Below are 25,392 nucleotides of genomic sequence, written 5' to 3'. Positions count from 1 at the left end.
AAGTTACGAATGTTTTTTAATATTCTTGATAAGTTCACAAATTGTTTTGCAGATAGGTAGTACCAATATATAACAACATTATAAATTGCTGTCGCAAGGTATCTGAAAATAAAATTATGTTCAGATGATAGTGTTTTCCTTGGATTTATAATGGTTATCTGAAACCTTAGAAATAATATGAGTTAAGCATGATGACAAGCTATAAGACTAACATTACTTATAATTTTTTCATTCACTTCTGATCAATTAGAGTATATATTGGAAAGACCAAAATTTCATTCACAGTGGCAAACTAAAAATAATGTCCAGTAATAAAATTAATGATGAATTCTTTATAAATTCTTTATAAAGAACCTAATCTGAAGCATGTAATGTTCTTGGTTGGTTATTTGATATTAACCTTAAATAAGGTAAAATATAATTTATATTTATTTACCTCATATAATAATATAAATAATATGTATTATTAATATATATATTATGTTCCATAACATATAGACATCCTTAAAATAAAGTAAATTTAACACAGTTTTAGTCAAAATCTCAGCAACTTTATTTTAATAAATTTGACCAACTGTAAAGTTTATTTAGAAGAATATTTGAGAAGAACACAGACTTATTTTTTTAAAAAAGAATAAATGGGGGAAGAGAAGAATGATTTGTCTTGCCACATAATAAAACATACTGTGAAGAAAACAGTGATTGAATATGAAAGCACGAGAAATAGTTTAGGGGGTAAGACAGTAAACAGACTAGAGAGTGCAGATGTATTCAGTTTCCAACCAACCTGTGCAATCAAATATAAACAAGTTCATAGAGCCTTTCAAATATCTGAATTTTGATATTTGTGCATTGGCTGACAAATTAATATTTTGAATTACTACTGTATGATGGCTGTGCACGGTGGCCAGTGGTTCAGTTTTGACAATATTACCATCCTTGTACAGCAGTGTTTGTATAATTATTTGACCTGATAAATACACTTCTAATTACATTCTGCACTTAGATATACACATTTATTCATTCTAACTATTTATTAATGCCTGCTTAGTTCTAGGCATACAGATACAGTGACAAACAAAGCAGATAAAATCACTGCACTCCTATAGATTATATTTGATGGGCAAAGATTGGTAATGAACAAGTAAAACATGAAATAAGTTCTGTGTAAAGAAGTATAATTGGATGATGAGGTAGTAACAGTATGGATTGCATGTTCAGAGAAACTCTTTTCTATGAAGCTAACATTTAAACAAGGAATAAGTAAAGAGTTGGCCATGCCATGATCATAGAGATGGCTTTTCTAGGAGGGGGAGAGGTGGTGCTAAGATATTAACGCAGGAATGAATTTGGAATGTTCAAAGAACCAAAAGAAGGGCCACTATGTCTGGAGCTTGAGGAGCAAAGGGGAAAAAAGAAAATGTTATGAGGTGTGTTTGGTGAGGTCAGTTAGGATCCAGATCATAAAAGGCTTTGTAAGATGATCTGAAGAGTTTGAATTTTATATTAGTGCACTCACTAGAACCGTTTAGGGCATTTTAGGTAGGGAAGTGTTATTACCTGATAAATCTTTAAGATTAAAAAAAAAATAATTTTTTGTATATGATTTATAATTTGGCACAATTAAACTAAGTCAGTGACCTTCAGTTAAGGCTAAACATGTTTTACTTTCCAAATAGAGATGTTCTGCAAAAGAAAATAGTCTATGACCAAGTACTCAAAACTATCCTAGCAAAATCTAAAGTTAGGGAGATGGAAAGGCAGTAGTAAAAGGAGTCTTAAGGCCTTTTTTGGGAGGTACTTTGAGAGGGAAGTAAAAGAATTTTAAAGATCTCATCTTATTGGGATGCAGTAAAACATCTTACTTGAGGAAGTATTAATAGAATCTTGATAACATGTGAACAGAAATATGCAGTTGGAATAAGAGTCCAGAGAAATTATTTAACTAGGAGGGGAAACAATGAATAGCTATTGTGCAAACCAGTAAAAATAGTGGAAAAGAGGAAACAAAGTAAAATAATAAATACAAATATAAAAAAAAACTAATAAGTAAGATGAGAGGAAAACATGAAGTCTATCAGCTGTTACAGTAATTGTGATCAGGTTGAATACATTTAATAAACTAATTGGGTTAAATCCAGCTATACTATGCTTTTTACAAGAATCAGACATAATTAGTAAAGGGGTGTTTAAAGTCACAAGAGATGCGAACAAAAAGAAAGCATGAATAGAATTTTAATAACAAATGAGATGGAATTAAGAATTAGAAGTACTACGAGGTGTGATCAAACAATACGGTGAATGTTTAAAGTAAAAAAAAAATATATATAGTAAAATACACATTGCCATCAATCCCTCTCAGAATATCCCCCCTCGCTTCAAACACTTATCCCATCGTTCTTGCCACTTTCAGAAGCAGGTCTGGAAGTCCTCTTTCTTGAGTGTCTTTAGTTGTGCCGTCGTGGCTGCCTCAATGTCCTGAATCATTTTGATTTTGGGGAAGAGCCAGAAGTGGCACGGTGCCAGATCCGCTGAATAAGGTGGATGAGGGCCCACCATAATGTTTTTATTTGACAGAAATTACCGTACCAGAAGTGATGTGTGACATGGAGAGTTGTCATGATTAAGGATGATTTACGGCACACTTTAAAACACACCTGTCAACCATAGCTCATACCCGACAGACTTCACTGAACAAGTTGAAACTTGTGTCACACACTGTTAATAAGATTTGACACTCCGCTTCCCGTATTGAAGATCCCACCCTTTCCGTTGGATGGCACTCGGCAGCAGCATTCACCATATTTTGTGATTACAGTGGAAAGACTCCATGTCACACATTGCTTCTAGTATATGCCAGTTTCTGTCCAATAAAAGCATTACGGTGTGTCCTCATCCACCTTATTCACTGGATCTGGCACCATGTGACTTTTGGCTCTTCCCCAAAGTCAAAATGATTCAGGACATCGAGGAAGCCACGGCAGCACAACTAAAGACACTCATGAAAGAAGATTTCCAGAACTGCTTCAGAAAGTGGCAAGAACCATGGGATAAGTGTGTTCGAGGCGAGGTGGAGTACTTTGAGGGGGATTAATGGCAATGTGTCTTTTTCTGTAAAAACTTTTTTTACATTTAAACATTCACCATATTGTTTGATCACACCTCGTAAATAAGATAGAAGAGCACATTTTATAATGGGCACAGTCTATAAGAGTGTAACAACTAAATGTTATATAACTGAATATACTCCCTAAAATGAAATATGCAAGAAGTTCTTGTTTAGAGTATGGCTGTAGGAAATTTTAATACATACTTCAAAAATTAGACTGATTTCTGAGTCTAACGTGAGTTTGGAATAATGGATTTTAACTTTAAAATTAATACGTTTTATAGAAGTTTACATCTTTTGACATTAGAGCAATGGAAAGATTAATAAAACTGACTTATCACTAAAACAAAACCTATCCCCTGCCCAAAAGCACCAGTGCCCAGATCCTGGTTTCTAATACTACTCTATAATAAAAGGAACGTGGAGAAATGGCTGATTCTAGGTATGGGTTCAGGGGAAACAAAATGAGTAGAGCAATTTATAGTGTCAAAAAACCAAGCAAGTACTCTTGGAAGAAACAAAAGGGCTCTTGCTTCAACAGCATATATACTAAAATTGGAAAAATACAGAGGAGATTTTCATGGCCCCGTACAGATGACAAGCAGATTAGTGAAGCATTTCATATTTTTGCAAATTTTATGTTACATATATTTTACCAGAATAAACAAAAGAATGAGGTCACATCAAAGGCGCACAGGAGCCAACTGAAAGAGCTCCAAAGGGCCAAAACTGAAACAATGGGATTATAGCCAAAATATAAAAAATACCCATAAATGATACTGATATAAATGAGTGGATAAATTTATGGAACTATCCTAAGATGTTACAAGCTGCAATAACATGAATTGGGGGAAATGGACAGCTGTTTATTACAGAATTCCAAATAATGTGTAGATACTCCCCTCTTTAGGAAGTGAAGCTAAACTGTCCTTACCTGTTTTGTGGGATGGACTGACTGACTTGCTTCCAAGTAGTGTCGAACGGGAAAAATAGTAACTTTAGATTGGGGAAACTGGACAAACACTCTACGTAAGCCAAATGATCAAGGTTAATGTGACCAGTGATAAATCGCGTTGATACCATGCACCTCCTGGTATGTGACGAAAAGGGCACTTTACCTCTGTGATATTCTTACCCCAAACCTACAACTTCAGTCTAATCATGAGAAAAACATCATACCCAGATTGAGGGGCATTCTACAAAATAATCAGTTTTTTCCCCACAACGTCAAGATTATGAAAACATAAGACTGAGAAACAAGCAGGAGATTAAGGAGACATGCTGACTAAATTCCGTGGGTTCTGAACTGGATTCAGGAACAATAAAAGGATATTGTTATAGCTAGTGAAATTTGAATAAAGTCTGGAGTTTAGTTAGAAGTAGTATACCAATGTTGGTTTCTTTTTGACATGTATAGTGATAATGAAGGTGTTAACATTAGGAGAAACTGAGTAAGGGATATAAGGGAATTCTAAATTGTCATCAACTTTTCTGCACATCTAAAATTATTCCAAAATTAAGTTTATTTTGAAAGCTTTCGGGGCTGAGAACTGTCTAACCTTTAATGAGCAGAGCATTTTGATGTTACTTGAACAAGCCTGAAAAGAAGAAAAAAAATCCTCTCCCAGTTCATTTTATGCAGCTTGTAAAATGTTGGGTCCGTGAGGTGAGGTTTTTCTCTAAAACTTGTATGCAAAACACAAACCCTCAGAAGCCCCCAAAAAACCCTCCCACCTTATATATGAGAGATGACTGGGAAGCTTTTCTGCTTCTGCTGGTTTCAGATGGGAAAGAAATATCCACTGAGAAACTAAATTCTAGGCGTGAGCATCATACCAATTTGTACTTTGAAATTTTAGTATCTGTAGAGTGATGGAACCCTCAAAACAAGAGTTAACAAAATTTGATTTCTGATCACCAAGCAGAAATTTTTTTAAAACTGAATTTTAAAGAACACAAGATATTATGGCTAGAAAGTTCTTTTACCACTTTTATCAAGCTATTAATAATACCTTTATCTTGAAATTCTTATATTTTTTGTATTAAACTTAAGGTATGCTTTTATTTCTGTAATTTATTCATTATAATAAATTTTTAAAAACAAAACTTAATTTGCCCTGTTTGTCTAGAGAAACATGTAGCAAATATTGGATATAGAGTGGCCATAAGGTTTGGAAATGTTGGAAGATATGCATAATAGTTTACTAACATTACATTGCAGTACATGAGAAGGTCATGGGTATTACATGATATATTCAGTGTGTTTGTTCCTCATTAGCAATGCAGGGCTCAGTGCACTGTGTCAAGTTGCAAAGAATACATTAATGCAGTATTTTCATCAACCCCTGTACTTCTGTGATTTGCTGTCTCAGATGATTTATGTCAGTTACTACTGAAGAAACCAGTGCTTATAGCATTCCCCAGAATATCTGTATTTCTAGGTTTTTTGGCCACTCTGACTTACAAATAATTATTTCCCTTGTTGATAATCCTTTATTTAAGAATGTCAACTGCTTGAGTTGTCCTCTACTTTTAAAACTATACTATATACCGAGTTTTTGGAGTTTACCATAATAGTATCATCACACATTTTTTTCAGAATCATTGTCTCTGTTGTATTTTAAAGTTGGTATCTTTATTTTTCAAAAGTGTAGAGTTTTAAAAATTGGAGATTTAAGAATTCAGTTATGTAAAGAGAAGACTATTATTATATCCTGTAGTGTGAAAGTGTATGGAATAGAAAACCAGTACATTTTATTTTAAGCTAAATACAGTGTAGTTAGGAGCTGAAAACCTACCTTCTTTCTTATAGCGCTAGGACTACTGCTGCCTCTTAAGGCATATTCTTCACAACTCATATCCTCACAAATATTAAAATTTTGGCAGGGTGGAAATTGCCCAGTTTTATCAAATGCTGCTCAATAGTGATGGAAACACCATTACTCATCAATATTAATGCAATTTGCCAGGATTCAGATTCTGGCATTGTAATTTAATAGCTGTGTGACCATGGGCTAATTAATTAACCTCATTGTGCCTCAGTTTCCTCATCTATAAAGTACTAATAATAGTATGTGTTTATAAAGTTATTGTGAGGATTAACGTAATTAATAGATACAAAGCACTTAGAACAGTACCTGGCACATGATGCTCACTATTTGCTGCTATTACAAATACATGACTATCACTACTCTTATTTTCTTGTGTCATTTTCATATTTTGTTTTCAATGTAGGTGCTTTGACTTTTACAATAGAATATTAAATCTGTACAGGAAAATTCAGTTTTTTAAATTAATTTACTTAATCTATGATATTGATCACTTGTGTGAATGGATTTACAAATAATAGAATAATCTCTTATTTTTAATGCCCTGGTTAAATAAAATGGGAATATTTTTAGAAGATTTTCCTTAGGGTAGGAAAGTAGCTATGTAGTTCCCTGGTCTATTGCATTTTCCAAATCACCTTTAATGCTTTTATCCCACAATTATAAGTTTTTTGCTTTTACCCCAAATTAGTGTATACTTGGATGTACGTGGTATTTAAGATCTTCATTTACTAAGGATTATGTTCAAAATCCTGAAAATCAATTGTACATGAAGTCTGACAATGTAGTTTAATATATTTTTAAAAGTATAATTATATTCCCATGTTGTAAGACTAAAATACTTGTTCCATAGTTGCTGCTTTTGTACATAACATTTTTTGTACTGGTTTTGGAATTGTCTTCGAGGACAGTATCTTATTCACCATGTATTCTTTTATTTATTGATGTATTTTTAAACAGCTAAAAACATTTGCAACAAAATTGAGCGAATTGAGTATTAGTAAGCTGAGGGATATTTTTTCCTAAAAAAATATGTGACAAGTATTATGAGTTTTTGTTTTTTCAATGTGGTTCTTACAAACCACTTATGAAGACAATTCCAAAAGAAAACTTCTAGTTTTGTGCATTTTGAAAATAAATATATAACTTTCCAAAGGGACTACTTTGAAAGGACAGTAATTTGGATTCATTTATTAAGTATTTATTTGAAAGTTGGCCTGCTATGGACTTTGATAGATTAACAGTCTAAGTAAAATATAGTCACTGACCTTAGAGATCTTACAATGTATTAAGCTTTAGTATATTTCTGTAATACAGCTTTATTATTTTTATCACTTTATATGGCAAAGAAGTTATGCTTTGCTTTTAATAAACATAAATGTTTCCTCATTTTTTCATTTTAGAAAAGATTATTTCTGTTAGAATACAATTATATAAACTTTCTTTTCTAGGAAAGAGTACCCACCTCATGTCCCAAAATTTGAAAATAACCCTGTAAGGTTAAATCGGCCCCAAGGTGTTGGTAAGTATGCAGTTTTTTGTTTGTTTTGTTACATCTGTAGAGGGTTTTGAGTAGTTGAATGAAAGGTATGATACTGGCTTTTGAATATTTACAAGTATAATAGAAGTATGTAGAAAACCATTTTTTATAACATTGGAGAATTTAATTATGAATGAAATCATGGACTGGTTGCACATTTAGATGATTACAATTTGAAATTTTTTTTATTAGCATTTTTGTTACATTCAGAATCCAAATATCAACTGTAATTGGGTTATAGCTTCAAAATTGTGTTTGTTGAACTGTTATAGTCTTTTTTTTTTTTTTTTTTAAGATTTTATTGGGGAAGGGGAACAGGACTTTATTGGGGAACAGTGTGTACTTCCAGGACTTTTTTCCAAGTCAAGTTGTTGTCCTTTCGATCTTGGTTGTGGAGGGTGCCGTTCAGCTTCAAGTTGTCCTTTCAATCTTAGTTGTGGAGGGCGCAGCTCACCTCCAGGCCCAGTTGCTGTTGCTAGTTGCAGGGGGCGCAGCCCACCATCCCTTGAGGGAGTCGAACCGGCAACCTTGTGTGGTTGAGAGGACACACTCCAACCAACTGAGCCATCCGGGAGCTCAGCAGCAGCTCAGCTCAAGGTGCCGTGTTCAATCTTAGTTGCAGGGGGCGGAGCCCACCATCCTTACCGGACTCCAGGAATTGAACTGGCAACCCTTGTGATTGAGAGCCCACTGGCCCATGTGGGAATCGAACTGGCAGCCTTTGGAGTTAGGAGCACAGAGCTCCAACTGCCTGAGCCACCGGGCCGGCCCAAACTGTTATAATCTTGTTTCATGTAATTGTGTTGACTTAAAGTTTTAATTCTTTATTGTACATGTTGAAACATTTTAATTAAAGTATAATTTGATAATATAAACTAGTATTTTTTTCATAGCAAAGATCTTGAGGAATTTATAAAATTTAATTGCAGTATATTTGGCTTTTCTCCTTTAGATCGCATAATGAAGAAAACAGAAGAGTCTGAATTACACTCAGAGTCTGAAATTAAAAGGAAAGTATCACAGAAACGTCACAGTACATATCAGTGTACTTCTCTGTCTCCTGCCTCGAAAAAATGTTTAACTGATTTAGAGGTGGGTAGAAAAATTATTCTTTGTTGTTAATCAGGTGGTCTTTTTATTAATATTATTTTTAGTACTTATTGAATTCTAGGTGACCTTTTCTCATAGGACTAGAAGAAATGTTAATTAGGCAAACTTTTCTGCCTTCATTAGATCATTTTTAAACTATCCAAAATCTATAATAAATCTTGTTCTGAAAAGAATATATTAGTGCCTCCCTGAAATATATTCCAAATAATTGCTCTGAACTAGAAATTTTTTGAAATAATTTTTAATTTACAGAAAAGTTGAAAAAAATAATAGAAAGGCTACTCACATATCCTTTTATCAGATTCCTCAGTTTTCCACATTTGCTTTATTGTTCTCCTTCCCTCTGACTTCCTTCCAATTTCCCACTCTCCATATACATATGTATATAAGTATTGTTCTGCACCATTTGAGTATAAGTAACAGGTACACTGCTTGTTTACAATTTAATATTTTAATGTGTGTTTCCTTTAAAAAACAAAACAAAAGGACAATGTCCTATATAACCAGAATATAACTGTCAAAATTTAAAAATTAACCTGGATCCAAAACTACCATTTAATTCACAAACTCCATTGAGATTTTACCTAATGTCCTTTAGTAGTACAGGATCCTATTCAGGATCATATGCCGTGTTTCCCCGAAAATAAGACCGGGTCTTAATATTAATTTTTGATCCATTAGGGCTTATTTTCAGGGGATGTCTTATTTTTTTTCATATACAACAATCTACATTTATTCAAATACAGTCATGTCATCTTCTTCTGGAACATCGTCATAATGTACTAAATGTGTCTGGCTAAGATCTTAACTGGGGCTTATTTTTGGGGTAGGTCTTATTTTCGGGGAAGGTCTTATTTTCGGGAAAATGCGGTGTTACATTTAATCGCCGTGATCTTTAGTCTTCTTTAGTCTTCCCTTCTCTTTCATAACCTTGATATTTCTGAGGAGTATTGGCTGCTTACTTTGTACATTGAGTTGGGTTTGTCTGATGTTTTATGACTTAATACATGTTTCAAGAATTCTCAGTAGTGATATTGTAATCTTATTGTATCATATCCGGAGGCATACAATGTTGATTTTCACATTACTGATGGTATTAACTTTTTCATTAAGATAAAAGTTATAGTGCCCACTATAAATTTAATTAATAGGTATTTTTATATTCATTTATTAATAAGACTTCTATAAGGTAGAGCTTTTCCTTATTCCACATTTATTTACGTATTCCTTTATTTATGTCAGCATAGACACGTAAATTCTTATTTTACTCACTAAGGTTATACTTTCTGTTGTTTATTTTGATGCTCAAATTGTCCCAGACTTGACCCGTGGTAATTTCCTAAATCTAGCTCCTGTTTTGTTTGTTTGTTTGTTTGTTTTTTGACATATTTACATATTCTTTGAGTAATTCTTGACTTTTTGGTATAAAACCAGATAGTCGTCTAGATTTCTATATTTTCTTTGTCTTAGCTCTAGAGGCATACATTTCCCCAAGAAGCCATTGTTCCTGTAAGTGGAGGGAATATATTTGGGCACCGGTTTGCTCATTGCTACTGGGTGTCATGTTTATAGGCCTTATCAGTGTACAGAGCTAGGAAATATGTATGTGTGTAAGTGTTCATATTAAATACTATTAAAATTCAAGAATTCACACTGATAATTCTAATTCAATACCACAGTGTTTATCTTAGCCTTTCCCACTTGGCTTATTTGTAACTCCATTCTGTGACAGTAAGAAACCCAGCTCCCATCATCTCCACTGTATTTACTTTTCTCAGTTGCCTTTTATGTGACCAGTTTCCTGGCATGCCACCCTAAGCTTGGCGTAGGCCATATTGGCATCCCTGCACTGTTTGGCTTACTGTTTGACCTTAGGTAAAGGAGGAGAAAAGCAAGTTCCTCATCAGACACACCGTCCTTCCTCCATTGGGCATACCAACTGAAAACATACGAATTTATTTTTAATATCTAAAATCTTCCTCTTTTACTGTCATGTCAATTATTCTTTTCTTAGTGGAGATAAAGAATAGATTGTAGCCACCCTTTACATAATTTTTAATTCTTGAACAAGATTAGTGGTTTTTCTTTCTGTTTGTAGTCTGTGAAATTTCACACTATTTACTGCTTGTAAATAAACAGGGTCTTTGCTATTAAGATTATACAGCTTTAGGATGTTTACTGAAAATGACATTGTCTCAGTGGTGTCTCATCAAAGACAGGCTCATTCTTATTAAGGATAGTTGGTTATTATTATTTATGTGTAGAGACTGGCAGATAGTATGTGATAGGTAATTTGGATTTATTTTATTTTGTAAAAGTCTTTCATTAATCTTTGTTTTCCGGAGGAAGTTATACTTAGCACAAAACTGTTATGAAAATTACTACTTTGCACATATGGTACCTTAGTAAAAGTTATTGAGCAGTGTTGAGAATCTACTGTTTAGATCGCTATGTTGATAAAATTCTTAATCTCTGGTTTTTATCTTGAAAAATGTAATGTTATATTTGGTTCTGCAGATATGCATTTAAATCCTAATTGTTGCAAACAGTTCCAAAATAAGTGTTCCTTAGCATATGGAAGGCATATGGTAATACCTCATAGTATTTTTTCTTTTGTATTTTAATATTAGAAAGTTTAATGGTAGGGATATGCTTTTTGTGTTTGTCACATTTTTAGAAATAAGTGGAAGTATTTCTTTCCATGGGGTTATTTTCTTTGACATGTATCTATTTATTATAGACAATAAAGTATTGGACCCAGCTTGATCACATCCTCAGATTCTTAAAAGACAGAGTTAACTTATCTAGAGCTGATCCCACCGTGGCAAATGGGGTTCTATCTCTTACATAAATGAAGCTCTCTGAACTTTGTGTGCAGCACAATGTTTTTTAAACCTAGCTAGTGGTGGAAATAAGCTTTTGCTTATCATGAAAATAGTGGGGTTTAATGGTGGGTTTTAGATTTTTCTTAGAGGATTAGATATTTCATCACAGGGTGGTATGTAAGTAGGGACTAGTCCATTACTTAGGGGTTTCCCTTTCAGGTGTAATGGGACATGGACAACCTCTTGCATTGTATTTCATTTAAGTATATTATTCTTTCTCTATTTTCTTTTCTGGCAATAGGCTAAAACATGATAGGCAGATCATCTGTGCCATATTTGTGTCTAACCAGTTGTTTACCTGTTATCTATGCGTTCTAAATACACAGGGCCCTGTTGAAGTGCTGTAAGAAAAATAATTTCCTTTACCTGGATTCCACAGATAGCATAACTGAATTCTTCTATGTACTTGCAGAGAAAGAGACATTTTTTTTTTTTTGTAATCCACATATGCTGAGATAGTGAGCTGATGTTTTACTGAGTTCAGTTTTTCCCTGGTTAAAGCTTAGTTTTCATTCCTTTTTGTTATCTAAGGTAGATCCTGGAAGAAATAACATGCTATAGAAAAAGGCTTTGTTATTAGTCTCGTTGGGCAAGGTAACCATTTCTTTGTTAGTTTTTTCATCTTTACAATGCAGATAAGACATGAGCAGTGATCTTTAGACTCTTTTTTGCTGGTTACTTCCTACATATTTTTAACTATAAATTGAAAATAAAATATATTTAAGCATTCAGTTAAAAGAATTTTGAAACTTATATATACACGTTTTTTATAGCTACCACATACCCGTCCATCCCTCTTGCAGCCACTTGATGAACTTCTATAACTTAAAAGATCTAAAAGAATTTTAAACAACCGTGTGTTCTCTTACGTATTTTTAAGTTGACTTGGAACATTTTTCATCCAAGTTTAACTGGTATCACAGGATGTGATAGTTGACACAGTGTCATGTTTTTAAATAGAAAGGTGTAATGTTTTTAAATAGAATGGTTAGATTTCTCACATATGGATCTGGTAGCATCCAAATACGATAGCACTTGACAATTACCTTCCTATTCTGTCATTTCATTGTCACAACAAATATTTATTCACTTATTTCTTATGATACAAGGCTTAAAGTATTAATTTCTTTGTTTTAGATTGAGTTATTTCAGTTACTAAAAAAAAAAACAAAAACAGATTCATAGAAACAGATCAAATGGATAGTTGCCAGAGTGGAGGTGGGTGGGAAGATGGGTAAAAACGGTAAAGGGGAATATAGTCAGTAATATTGTGATATGTTTGTATAGTGACAAGATGATTACTAGAATTAGTGTGGTGATCACATTGTAAGGTATCTAAATGTCAAATTGTTGTATTGTATGTCTGAAAGTAATATAATATTGTATACCAGCTCTACTTAAATAAAAAAGAATACAGTATATAACACATTTACAAAAATAATAGATTAAAACTATATTATTACAGAGTTTAATAACTAATTATTTGGCATAAAGTAAAATTATTGGATATACATCTTTTAATGAGAGATATTGACGTTATTCCAATTCCATGAACAAGTATGTTACATACTGAGACAGGTTTCAACATCTATTCATATGTTTCCTTATAGACATAAGTGCTAAAGAACTTTGTTTACATAAATAAGTACATGAGTATGGAAAAAATTATATGACAGTAATGTTACTGAATACCTTGAACTTCTTCTAAGTTATATGCCCCAAATCACATGATAATCTGTCAGGAAACATTTTTAATTATAATCTAGATTAGGCCTTCCTTAAAATATTTTTGAAGCACTGTCTTAGAAATCAATTGTCTTGCAAAAGTTGTTGTTAATTAGTACTTAGAACCAGTTCATTTTTTTTAACATTTAAAATGATCCTTTGGTTTGGTTTGGTAGTTTTTATACACCAAGGCAGCACACCCTTGTAGTATTTTAAATGGAAGACAGGTTTAGCATTTTTTTTTTTAAGAAGAAGAGCACTTCTGTCAGGAGATGCCTTAACATCAGAAGCATAGTCAAATCAGCTTTTGGAAAGGTTATCTTTATAAATTGAGAATCCTGGTACTGATTCCCTTAAGATTATTTATGCTCTGTATGCCTTAGATGATCTTGATGTAGCCCTTGAGTAGTACACACAGTCCAATTTGGAGATGCCGGACTAGGCAGTCTCAAAAATTCCTTCCAGTGTTCTGATGCTAAATCTTAACTAATATGACATACTCAGGATTTTTTGGTAGCCATGGTGATGATGAGAATAGGAACTGAGAGTTAATTTTGAGATTTTTGTATTTGTTTCGTGATGTTGAAATAAGATGCTAAAGTCTTATTTTTTCAGAACTTAAATTTTCTGAACAGTTTGAATATTGTCCAAAATGTGGAAAAGACAAAATCAGACCAAATGCCAAAGTTGTGGTATTCTTTTTCCTAAGGATTTGCAAAGGAATTGCAGACAAGCTGTAACTTTGAATGAATCTACTGGACCATTATTAAGAACGTCAAATCATCAGAATTCTGGAGGACAGAAGTCACAAAACACAGCATTATCACTCAAGAAGTTTTATGGCAACAGTGTGGGAAAGGTTCCAATTGATATTATTGTGAGTTGTGATGATAATAGACAGAATTATTCACAGGCTAATGGAAAAGTCGTCTTGCCTAGGGCAAAAATAGCGAAAATCGCAAACCTGAAAGAAAGGAAAACAAGCCTGTCAGACCTAAATGATCCAAGTAAGTACTTTACTCCCTTTGGTATTGCTTATATCAGTCCAATATTTTTCATGTATATTTTTAATGTGAGTGTGAGCATATTTAAGAAGTCTAGTTTTGATAGGTATCTCGTGTCTTAAGTAACATTTTTTGAGGATATCATTAAAACTGTCCGTATAATTGGAAAATATGGACTCTGTTCTCGTCCCTTCATCTTAAATAGTAAAAGCACAGACCTTGGCCCCAGTATTAGGTAAAGTGCCGGTTATGCCCAGCTTTCCAACTTTGGCCTGGTTAATTTAATCTCTCTGATCTGTAAATGGATATATTTTCTGCTTGATAAGTGCTTTTAGGGAGAAAATGAAATAACATACAAAGTGCCTAGCATAGCCGAATAAAATATTTGATACATAGAAAGGACTCAATGAAAATTAGTTCCCTCACCATTTTTATTTCTTTCTTAAATCTTTTTCATATCTTTAGACATGTGTACATATGTGTGTATATGGAATGCAGTTCTTTTTATAATAGCAAAAGATGGGAAACCATCAGGAACTGGTTGAATAAATTATAGTATATGTACTTGTAAAAGGGGAGAAAAGTATCATTTTATATTGTGTAGAGTGTTTTCCAAGATCTTTTAACCAAATGAATAAAGCAACGTGAAGATAAGAGTGTATAGCATGCTACCCTTTATTTGCAAATGGTGGGAAAATGAATAAAGGATTTTTTTTTTTAGTGGAAAGATATACCGAAAACTAATTTTAAAAGTAGTGATTGGAAGGGGAGGAAACTGTAGGAATCGGGGATAAATGCTAGATTTCTTCCAGTATACTTTGTTGTATAGATGTGAATTTGGAACCACGTAAATATTTTACATGATTATAAAAGGAAATTAAATTGCAAATTTTAAAAACCAAAATAAAAACCAAAATGAAGTAAATGAACCTCACTATATATCTAGTTGATGGCTTGAACACACAGAAGAATTGTTTCAGATGAATTTAAATTAAAATAGTACTGTATTGTATATCCCTAATGTGAGATATTTTAAGGTCAAACAGAATTGCAAAGAAATCCTCAGTATATTCAGTAATATTGTCAGTAATATTATTGGTGTTGGCATTTTTAAACACACATATTGATAAAACAAACAGTTATATTATTGCTCCCAGAAACCAAGATTTTCAGTGTTAAAGGAATAGCAAAGTAAAATCAAAGAACTAAATATCCTGTAACTTTATATTTGAATCGGAGATAGTATAAACTTATTATATATTTTCTCTTAAAAAGAAAATAAATATTTCCTAGGTTTACCCACAGAAAATGCCTAAAAAACAGTAACCAACCCTAGTGTAGAAATAAACAACCCTAGTTTCTGTATTTGTGTTTTTCAATATCATTTCTCACAAGAAATAACCAGAGCTCTTCAGAGAAATTACTGGTGGCTTCAAGTGTAGAGCATGAGTGTATAAGATAAATCTAAATCATCTAGTCATTTATCAGGAGTTATGGAAGCTGTCAAAAACTACAAACATGCCAAAGGCCACAGGAGGTAAAAATGAAAGAGCTCCCACTGACCAATGATGGGAATACTTGAGTCACAAACAGAATCATAACGACTACTTTTTGAAACATGTCAAATATATTTAAATTAATCATTTCATAGTGATACCCCCCAACTTCCCCCAAAAGAATAAAGCTCTCCATTGGTTACTTTTTAAGATTGCTTAAGGTTTGTAATGATTTTTCTGAAAACTGCTAAATAAAAGGGATAAAATTAAGCTTTTTTTAACTTCAGAAATATGTCAAGTTCTATTTTGTCACCAAAGTTATTTTTTTACATTATTTTGATGTCAAGTTCTATTTTAATTCAATTAAATATAATAACCATAGCCCAAACTAGCACATTAGCTTATTTCTCAGAAGAACGGTTAAAAAGGATACTGTATGATAGCTGTCCAGCCAACACATGATGATAATATTTGATGAATATTGTATGAGACATTTTAGTGTTACACCAATGCAATATTAAATATTGCTAATATCATTTGAACCTTTCCTAATGGTGAGGCTTTTACATTTTAATGGTAACATAAGAAAAGCCTCACTTATTAGGCAGTTACTGTATATATTATTACAGAGCCAAACTTTACATAGGAAACAATATTCTCAGGAGGTTTCCAAGATGAGGGGAACTGGAAATTCCTAAGTCTAAGTAAAAAAGTATAAAATAATTACCATGTCTACATCAACCATGTAGGTTGATAATATAAGGAAGTAAATTCATGTGGTTCTTAGGTGTATTAAGCAGTTTACTTCTCAGAGCTTAACGTAGGACTGAATCAACCATGCATTAAAACCATAAAAAAAATGCCACATAAATTTGTTCCCCTCTCCTGCTCAAAAAAAAAAAAAAAAAATTAAACACTAAGTATTTGGCATTAAATTATATGGAAAAAAATGTTCTATTTTAAGAACATTTCATGTTAGTAATAAAAGGTATCATTTATTGCATGCTAATGATTCCCTGCTTTGCAATAAAAGTTTATACACTAACCCATTTAATTTAGTTTTCACAATCATATGAGGTAAGTACTAATGCATGCCATTTTATAAATGTGGTAACCTAGACTTAAGGAGATTGAGTAACTTCTCAATAATATATACATATGGAAATTTGGAGTATAGATTTTAAAAAACAGTTTTCTGCTTCCAAAGTCTGTTTTCTTTATATACTTAATGATTCTTATTTGTATTTTTATTAAAATAGTTTCTTATGAAACTTTTATTCTGTTGTAGGTAGTCAAATAATAAAATGTGCAGTGTCTCAGGCAGTGATTAATTCTATGTAGAAAAGTGAAGCAGGTCCAGGGAATAGAGATTGACAATTGTCACGTATCGGGTAGGGTGTTATTTTAGATAGGTTGTGGAATAGGCACCTTTCATAAAGTTTTGAACAGAGCCCAGAATGAAGGGCTGATAATCTACGGGAACAAGTTTGGAATATAAGTATAAAGACCCTGTATAAGTCCACTCAAGTTGCCATAATAGCATACCACAGACTGAGTGGCTCAAACAACATAAATTTATTTTGTCACAGTTCTGGAATCTGGAAGTCCAAGATCAAGGTGCCATCAGGACTCTCTTCCAGGGTTTTAGATGGTCGCCTTTTTGCTGTATCCTCTCGTGGACTTTCTTCGTGCGTGTGCGGAGAGAGATCTCTGGCATCTCCTTTTACAAGGTCACCAATTCTGTCAGATTAAGACCTCACCTTTATGACCTCATTTAACCTATATATACCTCCTACCTGCAAATATATAGTCACATTGGGGGGTTAGAGCTTCAACATAAGAATTTTGAGGGGCTACAATTCAGTCCATACCAGATCCTGATGAAAAATCTTAGACATATATTTGTATATATTCTATTTTTTATATAGAATTAAAGCAGCTATGAACAGCTTTTTAACTATGTAACATCATCTTTGCATACTTTCCATTTGCTCTGCAAATATGGTGACATTGAGCACAACCCTCATTTTAAGTTAATAAAACGAACTATGTAGTACAATTCCTATTGCAGTATTGGGGCTTTAAAATAAGTTTTTGATATAATAGATAATAGAAGTTTTAATGTCCCTTAAGCACCATAAAAATAACTGTAGATAGGACACTAGGCTTACCTTTTAATACATGTTTCTAGGTGGTTTTTCATAAACAACATAAATAGTTCACGGGCTTTTTTAAAAGCTTATACATGTCAGGCGATGTGCTAAACCTTTTAGATACGTTCTTGCGACAGTTCTTTGAAATAGGTAGCATTATGTTCCTAATTTTACAGAGACGAAAAGCTGAGGCAACTAGCTAGTAAGAGAAAATCCTAACTTTCAAATATGTGTAAATTTGGTTAGACCATCCAGTCTGGCCTGTTAGGTATTCTATCAATGAAATTCCAGTTCTGAAAAAGATCTGACTTTAGCATTTGCTCCTGAAGCTGGACAGCAAAATAAAAAAGACAAGAGGAGTGATGCTAGGGATGACACGTCTTTGGGATATGTATATTACTCAAAAATATTAACTAAGCATTTATGTGTGAGGTACTAAACAAGAAAATTGCTCCTAGAAGTTTATGTATTTTTCAGCAATGATTTTTTTTTTTGAGTGCTTTTTCTATGCCAGGCACTGTTTTAGACTCTGGGAATATAGCAGTGGACAAGACAATATCCTTGCTGTCTTCCAGTTTATATGTAGTGGGAGAGAAAATGAGCAAGTGAACATGCACGACAAAAAAACAACAAAATTTACATTAGTTGTGTGAATAAGCAAGTACCCATATGCTTAATTTAGATTGGGTAGTCAAGCAGAAAGTAATATTTAAGCTAATATTTGATGACAAAAATGCAGAGTTAGGGGAATTGCAATCCAGGAAGGAACAAGCCTGTGGTATTTGAGGAACAGAATAAATGGCTAGTGTGCCTGGAGGAAAAATGGAGTAGTGTAAGGAAGTTGGAGAAGTAGGAAAGGGACAGATTATATACATTAATAACCAAAGAAAGGAGTTAGGATTTGACTCAAGTGCAGTCTGGGTGGCTCTGGTGAATATGATAAAGAGATGGGTTTGATAAGATGCAATAATGAGTGCAAGGTATAAGAGTAAATTACCTTCATAATGTCTTTTCTTGCCCACCTTCGTTTACTCATCAAGATTTATTAAGCATTAGGCACTGGTCCAAGTTCTTCCAAGGACCAGTTGTGATTTTCGTGATTTCCTGTGTGAGATAAAATTGTGTGGTTACATGGAGTTAACAATTTGTATGCATATATATTATCTTCATACTTTAGCTTTTTGGAATTTTGAAATAGACCTAGTGATAAACATTTCATTTTTGCTGTAACGTGTATGTTACTTTGTGGATGATGGTGATAGGCTACAGAATCGATTTCATATTTGTAAATTGTCAAAAAAAAAAAAAAAGCCAGTTCTTATGCTTTCTTTATTTTTAAGCATTTTCTAAATTTTCATCAGAGTGGATAGTATCTTCATTTGTTTTTATTAATCTCAGATCTGGAGGAGATACAAAGCAAATTTGGTATATTCCTCACTTTGATAATGTATTTACATTTTTAACTACCAGAAATGAAATACATGAAGTATTTAACATTTTTTTTAATAGTCATTTTGTCCAGTGATGATGATGATGACAATGACAGGACTAACAGAAGAGAGAGCATATCTCCTCAACCTGCTGATTCAGCATGTTCTTCCCCAGCACCATCCACTGGAAAAGTAGAAGCCGCACTGAATGAAAATACCTGTAGAGCAGAGCATGACTTGAGAAGCATTCCAGCAGATTCAGAGTTAAATACAGTTCCTTTGCCAAGAAAAGCAAGAATGAAAGACCAGGTACTTTTTACATTTATTGATATTTATTCAGAACATTATGTCTCCCCTTTGGGATGTAAATATTTGTTTGGAGGGTAATTTGGCAGTGTCAGTAGGAGAAAAGGGTGAATTATTCATTAAGTGGGCTTAAAATACCACTTGGAAGATTATTTGGAAGAACATTAAAAGACATACAAAAAGAAATTTCAGTTAAATTGAAGGATTAAAGTGTAAAATATTCAGCAACAAGAAACAATATCAATCTTACAATGAAATGTAAGCATAAACAAGTATACCTGTATTTAACTATATTGTTGTTTTACTATATTATATTTTATTACATAAAAATTTCCAGTGTTCAGGTGGAAAAGATAAAAGTTACATCAATAGACAAACAGTAGATCTTGAGAGGAATATGTAATGCAGATGACATGCACTACATTAATACATGTAATAAACTAAAAGCTCTTAAAGGTTTGAGAAAAAAGAGGAATAGACAAAAAGAGAAGAAAATTCAGATAATAAACTGCCAACTGAAAAATGTAAATTAGTAAGGAAGTACAAATTAAGGAAAATGAAATAATAATCATACACTTAACAGACTTTCAAATTTAAACAAAGTCAATATATACTCTTTGCTGGCAAGAATCCGAGGGAAAGAGTACTTTTGTAATTTGCTGATGGAAAAGAAAGTTATGACCTTTTGGGAAAGTAGTATAAAAACATCTATTAAAAATTTTTAAACGTATACCAAATGACCAAATAATGTGTTCCCTAGACTCAATTTTACGGGAATCTTTCCCCCTCCAGTACATAGACTGTGTATTATAAACATGTTATTGGCAAACAAATGCAAACAAAATCATTGCCTGTTAATATGGAAATGAATAAATTATGGTATATCCACATCATGGACTGTTATGCAGCCAATAAAAATTAGAGCTATATCAATGACTTAGGATTTCTGTGTGGTACTGTTGAGTGGGAATACCAAAATGTAGAAATACGTGCATATATTTTTATTTTTATAAAAGAGCTTTTTTAGAAAATAAGAAATGAGCAAAAATTATATATGTATATACATATATGTCAGAGATTATGAGTATTGATAAAAACATGGAAACACACACTTGATTGTTAAGATGGGAACCATAAGAAATAAAAAAATAAAAAGCAACTATAAGGATAATAGAAAAAATATGGACTAATATTTTTAATATAATCTTGAAGGATGCCTTTCCAATGAAGAGATGGATATATTTGATTAAATGAAAAGTATAGAACAGTGTACCAAAGCACCATAAACATAATTTGATAGGTAAATGCAAATAGAGAAAAAACAGTCAACTATGTGACAGAGCGTGACTTGGTCCTTTATATGTTTTTAATTTTAAAAATCAAGAAATGGAAGCACTGCATAGAAAAATGGAAATGGAGTTCAAGAAAGGTAGTGAAGTATTGAAAATGAAATTAAAACAAAATACATTTTGATAACTCATTGCTGAAAACTTTTAAAATACAGTAGTATCTCACCTTGATTAGTGTTAGGAGAAATGGAATGTTGGGCGTGTAAATTGGTAGTACAACTATGCTGGAGAGCAATTTGGCACTAAGTATATATACCAGGATTTAGCTTAAAAAATGCTTCTTGGAGAATAGTGTATCATGGGAAAACATCAGAAAGAACTCAGATGTCCAGCATAGGAGGGTTCAGTTAAATAACGGATTTCCATATGATGGAATTTGTAGTTGAGCAGTTTTCAAATGGACACACTGGCAATTAAGGTTCCTCAGAGATCTTTTAGAGGCTCCTTGGGAGGATATAGACCACCCAAGTTCTAGATTCAGTCCCTCTACTATGGATTCATCTGGAGCAGCTCTTACCGAGTTTCCCTGAAAATAACACTGGGTCTTATACTGTATTTCGCTGAAAATAAGACCAGGTCTTATATTAATTTTTGCTCCAAAAGACACACTAGGGCGTATTTCCAGAGGATCTCTTATTTTTTCATGTACAACAATCTACATTTATTCAAATACAGTCGTGCCATCTTCTTCTGGAACATTGTCATAACGTACTAAATATGTCCGTCTGGCTGACGATCTTAACTGGGACTTATTTCGGGGTAGGTCTTATTTTCGGGGAAACTTGGTAAATTATTTTGTTGAGTTAAATAATATCTCATTTGAAGAAAGAATTATAAAGCCAAAAAAAAAAAGGTTTTAAACCTCTCTTAATAGGTTTCTATTAATAAGCAAGAAAAATAGTCATGATAAATCTGTTAATAAGCCTGAAAAAACAGTTTACAGGAATAAATGGGTATGTGTGTATGTGACATTTTGTTTTAATACATGTTTTTTTCCTATGACATAGATCACAGAAATTTCTATAGGTGTAAAGAGAATACTGCTTATCTATGCATTGGACATTTTTTCCTGTTGTTTTTTATCAAGATGTTTTATTCCTGTAATAATGATTAAGTTTTTAAAATAATAACTTTAATTTAAATTTAAATTATATGCTTATGAAATATTAGATTATGGTTAATTTGCATTTGGAAGTGACTGAGATCTTTATTTAACAAATCAAGTATTTAAAAAATTTAAATATATCAAGTATCATTTTGTAATGTAAATAATCATTCCCATAAATTACCTGTTTCCTAAAGAATTGTTGATTTAATCCAAGTACTACAACCACTACCATTATTATTAGCAACTTTTATCCAGTATTTTACTGTGCATGAAGTACTGTGCTAAGCTGCTTATATGCATTTGCTTATTTGAAAAGATACTCTGACTCTTCATATTTTACAGTTTAGGAAACAAAAACTTAAGGAGTTATTTTTACAAAATCAAATCATTAAATTGTGGTATAGTTGTGAAACAGTCTGATTCCCAGAGTACATTTCTCACTGCTGTGCTATTACTTGAATTTCAAGTAATGACTAAATTATAGCTATGTAAAGTAGAAAGGGTTTACTATTATATAATTTTAGTTCAACAGTATTCTTAGATAAAGTAAATTTTTACTTTATCTAAGAATACTGTTGAACTAAAATTAATCTTATGTTTTGATAATTACATTTCTCATATTGGGTCTTCTTTGCGTATGTGTACTTAGTTTGCCGCCTTGTTTTAGTAACTTACTAAGTGAATTTTCTTTTCTTTTCCAGTTTGGTAATTCTATTATCAACACACCTCTAAAACGTCGCAAAATAATTTCTCAAGAAACTTTAGTTGATCCTGTGTCTTTAAGCTGCCAAAGTTCCTTTGACAGTATCATTTTAAACTGTCGAAGTGTACGAGTAGGAAGCCTCTGTCGGCTATTAATAGAGCCTGTAATTGTAAGTACATCCTTAAGTGCTCACTGTAATAATTATAAGATTAAAATTCTGAGGCTAAGGCTAGGCTAGTATGTAATACTTTCAAATTTGTAAGTTAACATATTTAATTTAATAGAATATTAAAATTATTTTAAGATTTTATATTGATTTAAGAGTATATAAACAATTATAGGTAGTTCTTCACCATAAAAATCAGTGGGTACAATATTTTATCATAATGTAATGTTCAAGGTAGTGACCTATTATTCTTCATAGGAAGATACTATTTTCACTGAGTTAGAAAACCCTCCAGTATGTTAACTATTTTATTCTCATGCCAGCTCAATGCATGAAAAGAGTATTTTAAAGAATAATGAGATGAAGAAGAATCCAAAAGCTTTGGAGTCTGCAGAAAAATGTCTTGAAGTACTAAGAATCCTAGAAATAGATTATTCGACTATAGTAGCCATCCAAGAGGCACTGGACTAGTTCAGTGTCCACAAAACCGAAGGCACTTCTTATAGTTCTTTTACCTTTACCTGTCTTCTTCTTATTCTGCTTTCACCATCCAATTCAAGTGTGAATTTTCTATTTGAAATTTGATGTAATCTCCTTAACTAGCCTTCTTTAGTGATCATTTTTTTTCTTTCTAATGTGTTCTGTACATTGTTGGTAGATGAATCTTCCTAAAGCACTGCACTATTTTGTAAACCTTTATAATTCTTTAACTTGGTGTCCCTGGCTATCTGTTTCCAACTATTCTTTCAAACTCTACAGTGTATCACTTCAGGAAAGTTAAAAGCTAGCTTTATTATTACTTAAATTATGGTAAATAACAGCTATTTTCTAGGATTTGTGGTTCTAGGATAATTATGGTCAAAAGGAAACACTTTATAGGCTTTATAGGAGAAAACAAGTATGTGGACCTGATTTTGTTATGAGAGCAAAGCTGTATGGGAAACCAGCATTTTTTTCTCTTTCGTCAAAAAACTCCAGCTTGTCAGATTTAAAAACTAGAAAGTCAAGTACTCCAGAGATTTAAAGCAAATTATATATAGGTAGACTATCGATTATTGCCCAATAATGGGGTAATATATACACATACCAAGGTTTGCAGGGATTTATGAAACAACTGTTTTGTTATGAGCCTTCACTGTACAGATTATCTTTTCTGGTTACTGTCAGTTAACAAAAATGTCATTCTATATCACTATACCTCAACAATTTCCAGGAGTACCCTATGGGTTTTATGGCTTTTCCCCACATTAACACCACTATTCAGAACTCGTTGGTATGATAATTAAGGCTTTGCTGATACATTAGACAAGTTGCATATTTAGTCTGGCCATCTAGCAAGAACTACATCAAAATTTGAATTTTTTTTACGTGAAAGTTATAGAGTATATATTTGATCTGGTGAAGAAAAACTGACTTTATAAATTTACTTTAAGAAATAAAAGGCATTCTGTGTAATGTAAAATGTATTGATACAGATTTTTAAAAAAAATAAAAAGGCTAAATGAAATATTTCAGCCAAAAAGTAGTTGTGCTTAAATGTGGAAGTTTGCAACCTGTGTTATTTATTTTATTTTATGTTATGTTATGGTATATTATGTTATTTTATTTTATTTGTTTCAGGTATACAAAACAATATAATAGACATTTATCATTTATATCCCTCACACAGTGATAACCCCCCTCCCCACATCTACTACCCCTCTGACATCACATAGAGCCATTACATTTCCACTGTCTATTCCTAATGCTGAACTTCACTTCTTGTAACTCTCTCTATATATACATACATACATATATATATGTGTGTGTGTGTGTGTGTATACATATATACACATATATACACACACACACACACATATATATATATAGATATAGATATAGATATATATAGATATATAATTGTAGTTGACATTCATTATTGTTCAGCTTCAGCTTCAGGTGTGCGGTGCGGTGATCAGGCATCTATATCATCCCTGAGGTGGTCTCCCTAATGGGACAAGTGTCAGTCGGATACCCTACAAAATCTTTACATTATTGATTACATTCCCCGAATTGACTTTCATGTCCCTGTGGCAATCTTCTTACAACCTGTGTTATTAAATATTTCTTGTACGATAGGACTTTCACAAAGAACATTCTTTGATGAAGTATAGTGGATCTGTAAATTCTTTAGTGTATTAAAAAGATGATTTGACATTTTCTTTTTGAACATAACTTTCTTATGTTTTGTAGTGAAAGGATATGTCTGCCATATCATTATTAATCTGAGAAAGAGATTTTAAATATTTTACTGTTTTAAATGTTTTATTAAATTTCAGTCATTTGTTATAGGTAATTTAATTATTTTAAATTCACTCAATGTTGGAATTGGCACCATCTAGAATTGCCAGTTTTATTTAAAAGTAAATACTTTTATTTAACAGGAAAATGACTTACATTATTAGGAATACCATATATTAATTAATATTTGTGTGTAATTT

At 32.4% G+C, this 25,392-nt stretch overlaps 1 protein-coding gene and 1 pseudogene across 6 annotated transcripts in view; both read left to right on the top strand.

The window, feature by feature from the left end:
* Nucleotides 1-25,392, top strand: part of SENP6 (SUMO specific peptidase 6) — a 100,144-nt gene that overhangs the window by 48,692 nt on the left and 26,060 nt on the right. For all 6 annotated transcript variants that reach the window (XM_019729596.3, XM_019729599.3, XM_019729601.3 and 3 more), the window contains 5 exons: nt 7,389-7,459; nt 8,430-8,569; nt 13,907-14,204; nt 19,360-19,589; nt 22,745-22,915. In XM_019729596.3, coding sequence (XP_019585155.2) covers nt 7,389-7,459; nt 8,430-8,569; nt 13,907-14,204; nt 19,360-19,589; nt 22,745-22,915 — 910 coding nt within the window. The remainder of the gene's footprint in view (nt 1-7,388; nt 7,460-8,429; nt 8,570-13,906; nt 14,205-19,359; nt 19,590-22,744; nt 22,916-25,392) is intronic.
* Nucleotides 3,639-3,738, top strand: LOC141571949 (U6 spliceosomal RNA; annotated as a pseudogene).

Source organism: Rhinolophus sinicus, chromosome 2 (assembly GCF_057876585.1).
Source record: "Rhinolophus sinicus isolate RSI-liver-muscle chromosome 2, RSI-T2T, whole genome shotgun sequence".
In the NCBI taxonomy this organism is placed as follows: Eukaryota; Metazoa; Chordata; class Mammalia; order Chiroptera; family Rhinolophidae; genus Rhinolophus; species Rhinolophus sinicus.
Note: the sequence above shows the minus strand (reverse complement) of the source record. Positions and strands in the feature narration are given on the sequence as shown.